General features: G+C 45.0%; 1 protein-coding gene across 5 annotated transcripts in view; it reads right to left on the bottom strand.

Moving 5' to 3' along the window:
• Positions 1–13915, bottom strand: part of Marchf10 (membrane associated ring-CH-type finger 10) — a 96702-nt gene that overhangs the window by 71012 nt on the left and 11775 nt on the right. For all 5 annotated transcript variants that reach the window (XM_037200727.1, XM_028865148.2, XM_037200725.1 and 2 more), the window contains exon 4: positions 3915–4031. In XM_037200727.1, the coding sequence (XP_037056622.1) occupies positions 3915–4031 (117 nt within the window). The remainder of the gene's footprint in view (positions 1–3914; positions 4032–13915) is intronic.

Here is a 13915-nt window from a genome sequence, read left to right as displayed (position 1 = left end):
AAGTCTCTGGGAAAATAGGTCCAGCATCCCCTGGCATTGTGTACCCTTTAGAAGGAGGTTTATTTAATAAGTCATGCATTCTCTCAGGGATTGGAGATACTGTGGAACAGGCCAAGGAGTTAACAACTGGACTGCTATAGAAATCTGAGGAACGGCTCAAACTTGGGAGGGGCACATCCAAACTGATGCATGATAGAGGGTTAGGGTTTTTCTTGCATCTGTTTTAAGTCTCCTAAGGGACCTTGGACTTTTTTATTTTTTATTTTTTTGTATCAAGCTTAAATATTGAGCCAAGCAGGGTGCAAGCAGGGCGAACACACACACACACACACACACACACACACACACACACACACACACCATGCATTCAGTACTATCATGTCTCATCAAGCTATTCCTCTGCTTTTGTGTTCAGAGTCAAACACCCCAGTATCCCCCGCGTCTCAAGTGATAAAGTAAAGCAGAGGTGCAAACCACTGTGGAAATCCACTGTGGAAAATTAAGATCCTGTCTCTTTTCTCAATGAGAAGGTGGGGCCCTGAAGACACTACACAGGTAAGACTCGGGCCTTTGGGATAGTATTTGAAGAATTCAAGTGGATTCGCAAGTATTGTTTCATAGGCGTGGTGGCCCAATGCAACATGAAAATTCCTGTTCTAGTCATCGTCTTCTTTTCCTCCTCTTCCTCCTCCTCCTCTTCCTTGACACATGTACCCTTGGCTGGCCTGGAACTTGCTCCGTAGACCAAGCAGGCCTCCAGCTCAAAGATCCACTTGTCTTTTGTTGTTGTTTGTTTTGAGACAGGGTTTTGCTGTGTAGTTTTGGTGCCTGTCCTGGATCTCACTCTGTAGACCAGGCTGGCCTCGAACTCACAGAGATCCACCTGCCTCTGCCTCCCAAGTGCTGGGATTAAAGGCATGTGCCACCATGCCTGGCTTCTGGACTTGTCTTTTGATAGAAATGGTCAATTTTATGCAATGTCTGTTGTTACTTTGTGTTGGGTACAAGTGAGTATAAGATTGAGTTAGAAACCCAGATCCAAGTCATCTATGATCACAGGAGCTTTTTCACACAATCACTTTTAAATGGACAGCCATGTCCTTGTTTGGAAGTGGTCTGAGGGCCTGAAAGGGCAATTTTTATAGTGGGAAGACAAAGTTATAGGAATGTGACAGCAGCTTGTCCTGCAGTGCTGACAGAGAGGGGCATCTGAAAAGTCTGGAGCGTCCCAGAGGTGTGTGCGACTTCTGCTGTGAAAGCATGCCTGTGCCCTGGTGTGTGAGCCTCTGTATGAAAACAGCGGGACCAGGTGTCCATTTGTTCTGATATCACAATCTAGGAATTGCTACATGCTGCTGACTTAAAATTATATCACATTTTTTGTTATTTGTCCTTGATTTTTTTTATTCAAAGTGTAAAAATGACAGGATTTATCTTAGTGCTCAAAATAAGTTGTTCCAGCCAAACCAGCTTTAATTTTTGGATTTACCACACTCCCTTGGTGTCAGCACAGCAGGCCTTATATTTACTCCTTGACCAGCAGGAAGAGGCCCAGGCGAAGCGTTCTGGCAGCTGCTGATGTGGTGAGATGGTTCTCTTTCACCTTCAAAGTCTAGGTGGGGTAGTTTATCGTGTGCTTTTATATCCCTTAATAGGGAGTATATATCTCTCCCAGAGAAACAGCTCCATCCATAAACATCAATCACTGATGTTTTTAAGGTGTCCTTTGAACATTAAATAACCACTGTGTGAACGTCGTAGATTAAAGAAGAAATCAAGAGCTTGATTGATATCAGGCATCCAAGATCTGTCTCAGAGATCCATACTACTGATAGGAAAGACAGTCCCTCCTCTGGAGTCTGTTTCAGGCATAAAATATTAAATAAGAATTCATAAGGGGCATTTTACTCACCTTAAATCAATTCGCCTTGCTAACAGCCAGGGTTAGATGTAGTCTGTGGTCTTTAGCTCTTACACAGAACAAGTGAAATTCTTAGATAGAGAAGACCTTCGACATGAACCGTGGAGGGAGAGAGAGCTCTGCACTGGGGTCAGCACATCTGGGATGGGATGCCTACTCCACTGCAAAATGCCTGTGAAATTGTAGCTGAGACTCCTTAGCTGTCATCTGTAATGTGGCCAAGGGGTGTGTGTGTGTGCGTGTGTGCGTGTGTGCATGTGTGTGTGTGTGTGTGTGTGTATGTGTGTGTGTGTGTGCACAAGCATGCACACTCATAAAGAATACCGGTTAGTGTTTTATCAACCTGATAGAAGCCAGAGTCATCTGCCAAGAGGGAACTTCAATTAAGAAAATGCCTCCCTCAACTGGTCTGTAGGCAAGTCTGTGTGTGTGTGTGGGGGGGGCATACTTTCTTGATTAATAGCTGATGTTTGAGGGCCCAGTCCATTTTGCATGGTGCCACCCCTAAGCAGGTGGTCCTGGATGGTATAAAAAAAAAAGCAAGCTGAATGAGCTATGTAGAGACCAAGCAAGTAAGCAGCATCCTTCCATGGTCTCTGCTTTAGTTCATGCCGACTTCCCTTCATGCTGGACTGTAAGACAAAGTAAACCTTTCCCTTCCCAGGTTGCTTCCCATGGTGTTATCAAACCAATAGAAAGTAAACTGGGGTGGGATAGGGGTGTTGTTAGCTCAGGCTGGCCTCAAACCCCTCATCCTCTTGCCTCTTAAGTGCTGGGATTATGGCATGTACCACCATGTACTGTTTATATATCTTAATATGTATACTAATCCTAGCATTTGTGAGGTAACGGCAGGATGATTGGGAGTTCAAGGCCAGCCTTGGCTACATAGCCAGTTTGAGGCTAGGCTGAGACGCAGCAGACTCTGTCTCAAAAACAAAACAATATACAGATGATAGATAGATAGATAGATAGATAGATAGATAGATAGATAGATAGATAGATAGACAGACATATATGTATCTATGAGAATTTAATGGGTTAATAGATATAAAAAGCTGAGTACAGTGTTTGCAATGGTATAAACACTCAGTGGCTATTGTAAACATTATCATATATTGTTCTCAACTATTTGTTATCAAGTTACACAAAAATATTTAAACAACTGCCAGTTACTATAGATGTTGTTATCACTGCATTTTACTCTGTTCCTGCATTGAAATGAAAACCAGAGACAATAGTACCAAGGATTAGATCATAAGCCACAAGCATGGTGCTAGACTTGAGGACGTCCAGTGCCTCCAACTCTAGCATCAACGCAGGTCTTAGAGACCATGAATATCAGGTCCTTTACCACCAAGGCTCAAAAGTAAGGCCCAGTAAGGAAGGCCACGGCTTGAGTGTGATGGGTGCTGTTCAGGCCAGGAGCACCTGGCTCAAGTCTCTCTTGCCTTGCCCTTTAGGATTTGCAACAGACGTCGTCTATTTTATTCATTTTTTGTGCCCGTATGTGTCTGTGTATGTGCATGCATGTGGTGGCCAGTTGTCCAGACATCCCAGGTGTGTGGTACCTTGAGCATCACATACCCAGGTTTTCTCTTTCTTTTTCTTTTGAGATGCAGTCTCCCACTGGCTTGGGGTTTTCCCAGTTCTAGCAACCTGTCTGTCCAGCGAGCTCCAGGAATCCTCCTCTTTCTATCTTCCCAGCTCTGGGATCCCAAGTGCACACCGCCACACTTGGCTTTTTTTTTTTTTTTTTTCCAATGTGGGTTCTGGAAACAACTCAGGTTCTTATGTTTATGAAACAAGTAGTTGACCAAGTGATAGCACCAATACATTCCTTTTGGAGTTGGCTTTTTTCTAACACATATGTGTATGTATGCACGTACACACACACACACACACACACACACACACACGCACACGCACACGCACACGCACACGCACACGCACACGCACACGCACACGGAAGCAAGAGACGAATTCTCCGTACCTGTTTGGACGATGACCCGCTTGAGAACCGGGATCTGTCACTTGTGTCGTTCCCCCATAGCTGATCCTGTGTCTTCTCGTTTGGGTCTTTTTTGATTTCCTGTCGTTTCAAACAAGCCTAGAGAACACACAACAGAGATGAGAACATGGCTTCTTTCTCTTGGGTCTGTGACTAGTTTAGGCAGCGTCAGGCTTCATACCAATGTGAGAGGCACAGGGAAAATGATATTTATCTCCAGCTGTTCATGAACTATCTGTCACCAGGTTCAAAGACCAGGCATCACGCTCTTTGCCCAAAATGCCAGACCAAAACCATCAATCACTGCTTTAATAAATACAAACAATAAACACACCATGGGACTTTATGAAGAGTTGTTTTTCCTTTCTTTTTAAAATATCTTGTTTATGTCTCTGTGTACGTATCCATATGTGCCCATGTATGCACAGGTGCCCTTGGAGGCCAGAAGATCCCACCAGATCCTTTGGAGCTGGGGTCACAGGCATTGGTGAGCCACCCTATCTGGTTGGGGAAGTGAACTCTCACGCTCATAACTGAACAGCAAGTGCCCCTGACTGCTGAGCCATCCATCCATCTCTCTAGCACCTAGAATAGCTGCCTTCTTCCAGTCTTGTTCCCCTCCGTGGCACCCCCTCTCACCACCTCTTGGGCTGATCGACTCCTGGGTTATTCCTTAGTTCTAGAAGACTTTTCATGCATCTGCCACATGCTGTTCCCTCTGCTCGGAATAACCTCCCTGGCTCAGCCTGCTGATCACTAAGATCCGCCGTGTGACATCTCCTCTTTCCCTGTCTGCCCACTCTTCTCTGGGCTGAATGAATAGCTAATGAAGCAGTGGACGGTAGCCTGTCTCCAGCTGCAATTTCAACAGTTACCCATAGTCATCTTTGGTCCACAAACATGAACTGAAAGATTCCAAGAATAAATAATTCATAAGTTCTCGCACCATTCTGAATAATGTGATAAAATCTCACTTCATCCCACTCTTTGCTGCCCTGGACATGATTTATCTCTCTGTCCAGCATATACACTCTCTTCAAACCACACTCCTATTGCTCACTTCATAGCTGTCCATTTATCAGCTCTGCCGCGGCCTATCACAACACTGTGCCTGAAGCCGTCCTCATGTTTTTAATGAGGGCCCCAAGGGCCAGAGCAGCGATGCTGGCAGCTGTATTGCAGGGTGTCGTCAGATCTGCCCTTTTCTCCACTAGGCAGCATTGCTGACCTTTTACGGTGCCTAATGGGAGAGGCCAGGTTTTATTGTGCTTACAATTCCAGGTTCCAGTCCATTAGAAAGGGAAAATCCAGGCAGGAACTCAAGCAGTTAGATCATAGCCCGTCAAGAGCAGGGAGAATAGACGCATGTAGGCCTGCTTGCTGACTGCTTCCGCTTAGCCCGCCCTCACTCTCACACAGGGCCCAGCCCGTACAACGGTGCCATCCAGATTTAATGCAGCTCTTCCATATTTAATGCAGTTAATAATCAGGACAATCCTCCATAGTTGAGGTCCCTTCTCAGGTGATTCTAGGTTGTGACACGTTGACATTTAAAACTACTAGGGGGGGGGGTGTGGTCTTGGAGGGTATCCCTGTGAGTAAAGATGGGGGCAGCTATGTATTAACACAAAGCTAACACATGTAGTTTGAACTGTACAATTTTCCTAGTTCACTGTAATTGGTTTTGTTTTACAGCTCATTTCCCCAGCTGGCCACTAAGAATTTGAGGAGTAAGAACCACTTCTCACCTTCTGAATTTTCTAGCATCTTGAATTGCATTTATCATTTCTTTTATCAGTTTCTAAAGTTGGCATTCAAAATAATGGATCTCATCATGGCGTTTTCATACAATGTGTATAGCATTGCAATTTGCTCATATTCACCTTATTACTCTTTTGCCATTCCCTTCATATATATAATTTAAAATAATTTAATAAAATATAAAAATATTTTTTGAGAACTTCACACTTAGTACTGTATATGCATCACTTATACCTGCTTCCTCCTCACTCCACTTCCTCCCAGGTCCCTCCCACCCTTCTCAAGTTAATGAACGACCTCTTCTTCTATAGTATATATATATATATATATATATATATATATATATATATACACATATATATGTATGTATATAATTTGTATTATGTATATCCTACTGAGTACATTTAGTGTTGTTTGTGTTTAGGGCTGACCAGTTGGGACTGGATAACCTATCAGGGAGTTCATCAGTGGAGAAAATGGGACTCCCTTCCTCAGCGGCCATTGATTGTCTGTAGCTCTTCATCTAAAGATCAAGTCTTGTGGCTTTTCCCCATCCATGTTGCCATGTCAACTAGTATGGTCACTGTGCAGGTCTTGTATCCGTGTATTTTAATTTAAATTCTGCAGATGAGAGAAAACTCGCTGGATCTGAGTCTGGCTTGAATCATATTTTTGCTCCAGAAAGTACCAGTCTCTAAATGCAATGTAACAAAAATAAAATAACTAGCCCCGCCCCATCACCATTTTTCTTAGCAAAATTAAAATAAAATCCAGCACCAAACACTTTCCTAGGACTGAAGCAACCCAAGGACACCAGGGATTTCAACTGATATTTTAACCTTCCCCTCCCCCGAACAGCAAATGCACTTGGAACATTTCTATATTTCTATACTCGAAGACCCTCACTCATCTGTGACCTATCAGGGTCAAAGTATTCACTAAAGAAGTCTGGTGTAAAGGCAAGCATTGCTGTTGCTAAAGTAGACCTGCCATTTCCCCACTTCTGGGCTGGGTTGAGGAAAGAGATCTCTTTCACATCTCCCCTTCATTTCCACTAGAACAAGCATTTCCTTTTTTAACACTAGGATTCAGAGTTTCCTGCCTCGGGGAAAGCCTGGGAGGTTGAGCTACAAGGTTAAGAATAAAAATGACCTGACTGTGGGAAACGGGTGCTGCCTGGACCCCCTGGGAAGCTGGTCAACCTGAACCTGGAAAATGAGTTGCAGGTAGAGTGACCCTGACCCCAGCTCACCGGCTGGTCGCCTATAGCAGGTAGAGTGACCCCCCCCAGCTCACTGGCTGGTCACCTATAGCAGGTAGAGTGACCCCCCCCCCCAGCTCACCGTCTGGTCACCTATAGCAGGTGGACTCCCGGATTACAGGAGGAAGATGAGGTCTCACCCCACCAGGCTTGGACAGTGAGAACACACCAGAATGATTGCTTTGGTTTTTACTGCTGTCCCTGGTCCATCTTTCATTTTGAACAACTCTGTCACATTAAATCATTGAAATGGACACTGGGAAGTGCTGCCAGGATCCTTGTGTTGCGTAATGTAAGCAAAAAAAAAACCCAAAGAAGGGCCTGAGAGATGGCTCAGGGCTTAGGTGCACCTGCTTCTCTTGCAGAGGACGGGAACAGGCCCTAGATGATGACCTCTTCTGACCTCTGAAAGTAGGTACACACACACACACACACACACACACACACACACACACACACACACACACACACGAGAGAGAGAGAGAGAGAAGAGAGAGAGAGAGAGAGAGAGAGAGAGAGAGACCCAAAGAATACTAGACAGTACCTATCAAGAATAAGTTCAACAAAAAAATAAGCCAGGAAACTTGAGTAAATATGAGCTGCTTTAAAAAAACATTAAAATATATTTTTAAAAGATTTATTTATTATGTATGCAGTGTTCCACCTGCATGCCTGCACACCAGAAGAGGGCGCAGGATCTTATTACAGATGGTTGTGAGCCACCATGTGGTTGCTGGGAATTGAACTCAGGACCTCTGGAAGAGCAGTCAGTGCTCTTAACCTCAGAGCCATCTCTCCAGGGCCCCCCAAGACATTAAAGTATTTTATGTGTGTATTATGTATGCATGTATGTGTGTGTGTATGTATGTATGTATGTATGTGTGTGTGTATGTATGTGTGTATGTGTGTGTATATATGTATGTATGTATGTGTGTGTGCATGTATGTATGTATGTGTGTATGTATGTATGTATGTATGTATACATAGGAGGTACCATGACACACATGTGGAGGTCACAGGACAACTCGGACAAGTAAGTTTTCTCCTTCCACTGTGTGGGTCCCAGGGCTCAAACTCAGATTGTCACTGGATAGCAGGAGACTTCACCAGTTAAGCCAACCCTGTCCTGAGCTGTTTGTGTGCGCTTCCCCCACACTGACTTCAAATCAGACCGCCTGCTGTTGTGGGGGCAGGAGGTGAGGAAGTCGGTCTCCTAGAGCCACAGGTTAAGTGGTGACCTCCCCTAACCTGTATTTAGGTCAGAAAGTGGAGGTGTCAGTGTGAGCAAACACAGGCAGGACCAAGGCAGATTTTGAACAGAATTCTTGTTGGCTGGATGGTTTTATTTATTTGAAATTCTCTTCAAGAATGCATATGACTATGAGTTAACTATTGCTTTTTCTTTCTTTCTGATTTTTTGTTTTGTTTTGTTTTGTTCTTTTTTTTCTTTTTTTTTTTTTTTTTTTTTTTTTTCGAGACAGGGTTTCTCTGTGTAGCTTTGCACCTTTCCTGGAACTCACTTGGTAGCCCAGGCTGGCCTCGAACTCACAGAGATCTGCCTGGCTCTGCCTCCCGAGTGCTGGGATTAAAGGCGTGCACCACCACTGCCCGGCTCTTTTGTTTTTTCAAGACAGGGTTTCTCTGTGTAGTCCTGGCTGTCCTGGAACTCGCTCTGTAGACCAGGCTGGCCTCAAACTAGGAAAGATTCACCTGCCTCTGCCTCCTGAGTGCTGAGATGAAAGGCGTGTGCCACAACTGCCTGGCTTTAAATATTTCTTTACTAAAAGGAGAGGATGGATAGATTTTTTTTGTTGTTTTTTTACAATGTTGAAAACAATTTCTCTCTCAGATTATTGGGAGGGAAGATAAACCATGGCAGGGCTGATACTTAATAATTTCCAGCCAGAGACGGCCGAGCAATCTTCCTGTGCAAATCAAACCCCAATCCTCTCAGAGTCACAGCCTTGCTGTAAAGGAACGCAGAAATGCAGCTTCCCGAAGTCCAGTCCTAGAAGAGGCAAAAGCCTGGCATCCCCACCCCAGGATGCGTTTCCTTTCTATCTCTGAACGTGAATGGCTTGTTTGTTTGTCTGGTCTTGATGGTGATGGTTCTGTGGTGGGGATCCTAAAGTGACCAGCTGGCCAGAGAAGGTGGAATCCCTGGGTGGAGAGGAGAAGTCCTTCTGGACTTCTCAGTTAGTCCCTTTGTCCCTTTGTGTCCCACCTGTCAGGATTAAATGTCTGTGTGCCTGGTGTCTCAGATGTGTGGTCAGGCCATCAGAGGGCAGTCTTGAAGTTAAAGGCAGTAAAGTTAAAGTCAGGTGACTTCTATGTCTTCCTTCTCTTCTCTTCTCTTCTCTTCCCCCACCTCTTGGTCCTCTGACGACAGCACATGCAGCCAGGCTGCCTTCTGTGCAGAAGCTTCCACTGTGGGAGCAAGTCACAGAATCTGCCTGTGGGGGGTGGCGTGGGTTTTGTGACTCACTGTAACTCAATCCTGGTAAACAAACCCAACCCCAGCTCTGCCACTTTCTAGCCGAGACCTTGGGCAGGCTGACTCCATCGATTACACTTCCCTCAGCTGTGTGTGAGAGAGAGATGTCGTGGTGTCACGAGATTACTAGGAGAGCAGAGGATTCTCTCAGGATCCTAGCTGGGACTGGCCTGTGGGGAGGGTTCAATGTTCCCTTCCCATCAGCACCATCACCAGCATCGAGCTTCTGTCTTCCAGCCCACTTCCTGGTGTTCTAAACTCAGCCTTTGCCAAAGCATGTGACTGTGATCTTGGTCACAGAAGAAAGAGTCCTCCTGTGTGGGTCTGAGGCACACTCATACCCTGAAGGAAAGGTCTTGTCTCTCAACCCACAGAAGGCAGGCAGTCAGCTGAGGGCCTCCTGTGCTATGGCATTCTGGGGCACACTGTACCCCACTTTGTCTTTAACATGACAGCTGTCCAAGCCCATAGTTAGGCTCAGAGAGTCTTTCTTATCTGTCATCGTCTGGGCTCCTGATGACCTAAGAAGCCATGTGTCATATGATCAGCTTCCAGTTCTGCTGTAAAAACAACTACCATAAAAATAACCCAAATTAAAAAAAAAAAAAAAATGAATGTAGCAAGTCTTTCTTTGTACCACCAGCTCCCAAATAATGACACGGAGACTAATCAATTATGAAAGCTATGCCTTAGCTTAGACTTGTTCCATTAGCTCTTATAACTTAAATTAACCCATTTATATTAATCTACATTCTATCACGTGGCATTACCTCTCTTCCATCTTGCACCTCCTGGTTCGTCTCTCTGTCTCCTGGCATCTCCTGCACACCTAGATTCCTCCCAGAGTTCTCTCTCTACCCTGTATCTCCTGCATAGCTATTGGCCATTCAGCTTTTTATTACAATAATCACGGCAATATATTGTCACACAGTGTAGAAACATCGCACAACAATGCATGTGGCCATTACTAATTTATTTACTTGTTTGTTTGTTTGTTTGTTTCTGACACAAGGTCTCATGTGGCCTAGGCTGGCTTTAAATTTGCTATGTAACCCAGAACGATCTTGACAACTTCTGCCTCTATTGCTCTAGTGCTGACGTTACAGGTGCTGCTACCACATCTGGTTTGATGCCGTGTTGGGGCCTGAACCCAGGGCTCCATGCCTCTTAGCTGTGTTGGCTAATTCTTTTTTTTTTTTCAACTTGACGCAAGCTAGAGTCATCTGTCAAGAGGGAGCCTCAAGTAAGGCATTGCCTCCATCAGACTGGCTTCTGGCAGGACTGTGGGGTATCTTCTTGATTAATGGTTGCTGTGGGAGGGCTCTGCCCGTCATCCGTAGTGCTACCCCTGGGCAGGTGGTCCTGGGTGGTATAAAAAAGTAGCCTGAGCGAGCCATGGAAAATGACCCAGTAAGCAGCGTTCTCCTATGGCTTCTGCTTCCGTTCCTGCCCTGGCTCCCCCATGATGGACTATAAGATGTAAACTGAAACAAACCCGTCCCTCCCTGGTTGCTTCTGACCATGGTGTTTATCAGGTGGTAGAAAGCAAGCTAGAAGACTAGACCATCATTCTACAGACTGAACAGCAGTATCCGCACCCCCCAGCTTTACATCTCAATTACTAACGGCACCTGTCTGGTTTCGTCAGGGTTACTCTAACCCAGTCAGCACCGAGAGGAAGGAGCTGGCACTGCCTGCTGTTCTTACCCTGGTCCAACGTGCATAACCTAGAGCTGGGGGTTTTAATGATCATTGGTGACATTATTAAAGTTCACTTCAAAAAATTTGGCATGATATTTCCCTCTGGCTGAGAACACTAGAGAAGCATGTACCTCAAAGCTGGGCCTCATGGTACTGGCCTGTAATCTCAGGTACCCGAGAGGCTGAGGCAGGAGGATGGTAATCCCAAGGCCTTTTGGAGCTACAGAGTGAGTTCAAGCACAGCCTGGTTAACTTAGTAAGACAGTGTAGATATATTAGGAGGCTGGGAATATGGCTCTGTGTATGCCCATCCTGGGCAAGGACCCAGGTTCAATCCCCGGCACTGCAAAATAAATGAATAAAGAAGACTCAGACTCCTGGAGGCAGAGGAGTTGAGTGACAGTTGAGAATCCCTTATCTGAAATGCTTTGGGACCAGATGTGTTTTGGATTTGGAGGTTGTTTTTTTTTCCCAGATATTATGATATTTGCATATATCACACAAGGAGATGTCTGGTAGATGAGTCCCAAGTCTAACCACAAAATCTATGTACTTACTGTAAGCCCATACTTTGAGGGTATTTTATGTAATGTTTTAATAATTTTGTGCGTGAGACATTTTCCTGGTGTGGCAGTATACTGGTGCTGAGAAACCTTCACAGTCTTTTGAGTACTTGAGATTTGGGATTTCAGATTAGGGCTGCTCAACCTGTATCCCCCTCCCACGCATGGCTACCTGGTATAAAAGCCACCATCATGTCCTTCAACACATTTATATCGCCATGTTTAGGTGTTTGATCTGCACTTGAAAGAATTGAGATGAGTAAGTGACATGAAATGAAACCAATTTGAACACATTTGAGAGATTGTAGAAAATTGTTCTGAAATGCCAAGTGTAATCTTCCTTTCTAGCTTTCCAGTGGGCATTAATGGCTAAGGCTAAATTCTGCCTCCAGTTACATAAATACATTTGGGGAGGGAGAGTAAGAGGTGAGAGAGGGAGGGAGGGAGAGAGAGAGAGAGAGAAAGAGAGAGAGAGAGGAGAGAGAGAGAGAGAGAGAGAGAGAGAGAGAGAGAGAGAGAGGAGAAATATGAACACTCTGGAAGGAACAGAGCCAAATTCTAAGATAGACTATAATTATATACTAGTTACCAGATTCTGAAATAGCATGTAATATGCCAAATAGATGTTTATTTCCCCTTTTTTCTTACGAGAGCCCCACCCAGCCACTGAAAAGAGTAGATGGAAAACAACTAAGGGGGGTTTAACCTTCTCTTAGAGCTAGCCCACAGACCTGTGAAGGCACTGTTAATTTGCTGCATACCAACCTTCAGTGTATTTTAGGACAGAGCAGGAATAACCCAACTCTAGAAAAAAATGAGGAGGTCCCTGAGGGCTTCAATTTGAGCCAGTTCATTGAAGGCAAGTCGAGCGTGGGAAGGAATGTGTGGTGAGCGTATATGATTTGGGAGTTGCATGTCGTGATTAGGTCTTACACTGTTCCTGTATCCTGCGGTGGGAAATCCCAGGTGCCCTGAGCAGATGGCTGCCCTGAGACAGAATGCTTGGATTCCCACAGGCTGTAATGGGCCAAACCTGCAGCAGGCACATCCAACCTTCTGACAGTGTCACAGGCCGTCACTGCCAAGTTCACACGCAAGAACCACTTGGTCAAGTCACAAAACAAAATCATTAAAATAATCTCATAATGTTTAAATAGGTTTATGGACTTGTGCTGGGCTGCATACATAGCTATACTCAGACACATGAGACAGGTTGGACATACCACATTAGGATATCCACCACAACTACCTTCGGTAAATGATCGAGATACACTCTGGCTGTATGAGACTTAGTGAACAGTTACTCAAGCCACAAAATTGATTTTCTTTTCTTTTTTTTTTTTTTTTTTGTTTTTCGAGACAGGGTTTCTCTGTGTAGCTTTGCGCCTTTCCTGGATCTTGCTCTGTAGACCAGGCTGGCCTCAAACTCACAGAGATCCGCCTGGCTCTGCCTCCCAAGTGCTGGGACTAAAGGCGTGCACCACCACTGCCCAGCTGAAGTTGATTCTTTTCTAAGACAGTCTTCTGCCCAACCCAGGGAAGCCTTGACCTCATGGTCCTCCTTCCTCTGCTTCTCAAATGCTGAAGGTATTGAGGTATACCTCTATGCCCAACTGCAAGTGATTTTTAGGCCACAACTTTAAAGTCTTTCTGGAATAAGGCAAAGAACAGATTAAATAACATCATTTAAAAACAGTTTCAGGACTGGGCATGGTGGCATACACCTTTAGCCCAGCACTCAGTAAACAGAGGTAGGTGAACCTCTGTGAGTTTGAGGCTAGCCTACTCTACATAGTGAGTTCCAGGCCAGCCATGGCTACAGAGTGAGACCCTGACTAAAACAGTCATTGTTGTTCCCTTTGAAGTTGTTACTGTGGGTCTCCATTCACCTACCAACAGCATTCTATCTTAAAGGTAACCATATTTTATTTCGTGCAGCCCCATTGAGAAGTGGTTTTGAAAATGGTCAGCAATGATGCATTTGGTTCTAGGAATAGTCACAAGCTAGCTGGACTATGTCTGACAGGTTGGTGGTCAAGATAGGTAACCCTGGCTTTCAGGAACCACAGTGTGCGGCTCACTCCGTGGCCTTATGGAGCGGGAGCGATACAGATGGCCGCTGTCAGTGTTCAAAGGGTGCTGAGGAGCTGGGGTGAGAGAAATGCCCGAAAGCTGGATGCTGGTTCTGGCTGCAGATCTATCA

The sequence above is a fragment of the Peromyscus leucopus genome, chromosome 8b (assembly GCF_004664715.2).
Source record: "Peromyscus leucopus breed LL Stock chromosome 8b, UCI_PerLeu_2.1, whole genome shotgun sequence".
NCBI lineage: Eukaryota > Metazoa > Chordata > Mammalia > Rodentia > Cricetidae > Peromyscus > Peromyscus leucopus.
Note: the sequence above shows the minus strand (reverse complement) of the source record. Positions and strands in the feature narration are given on the sequence as shown.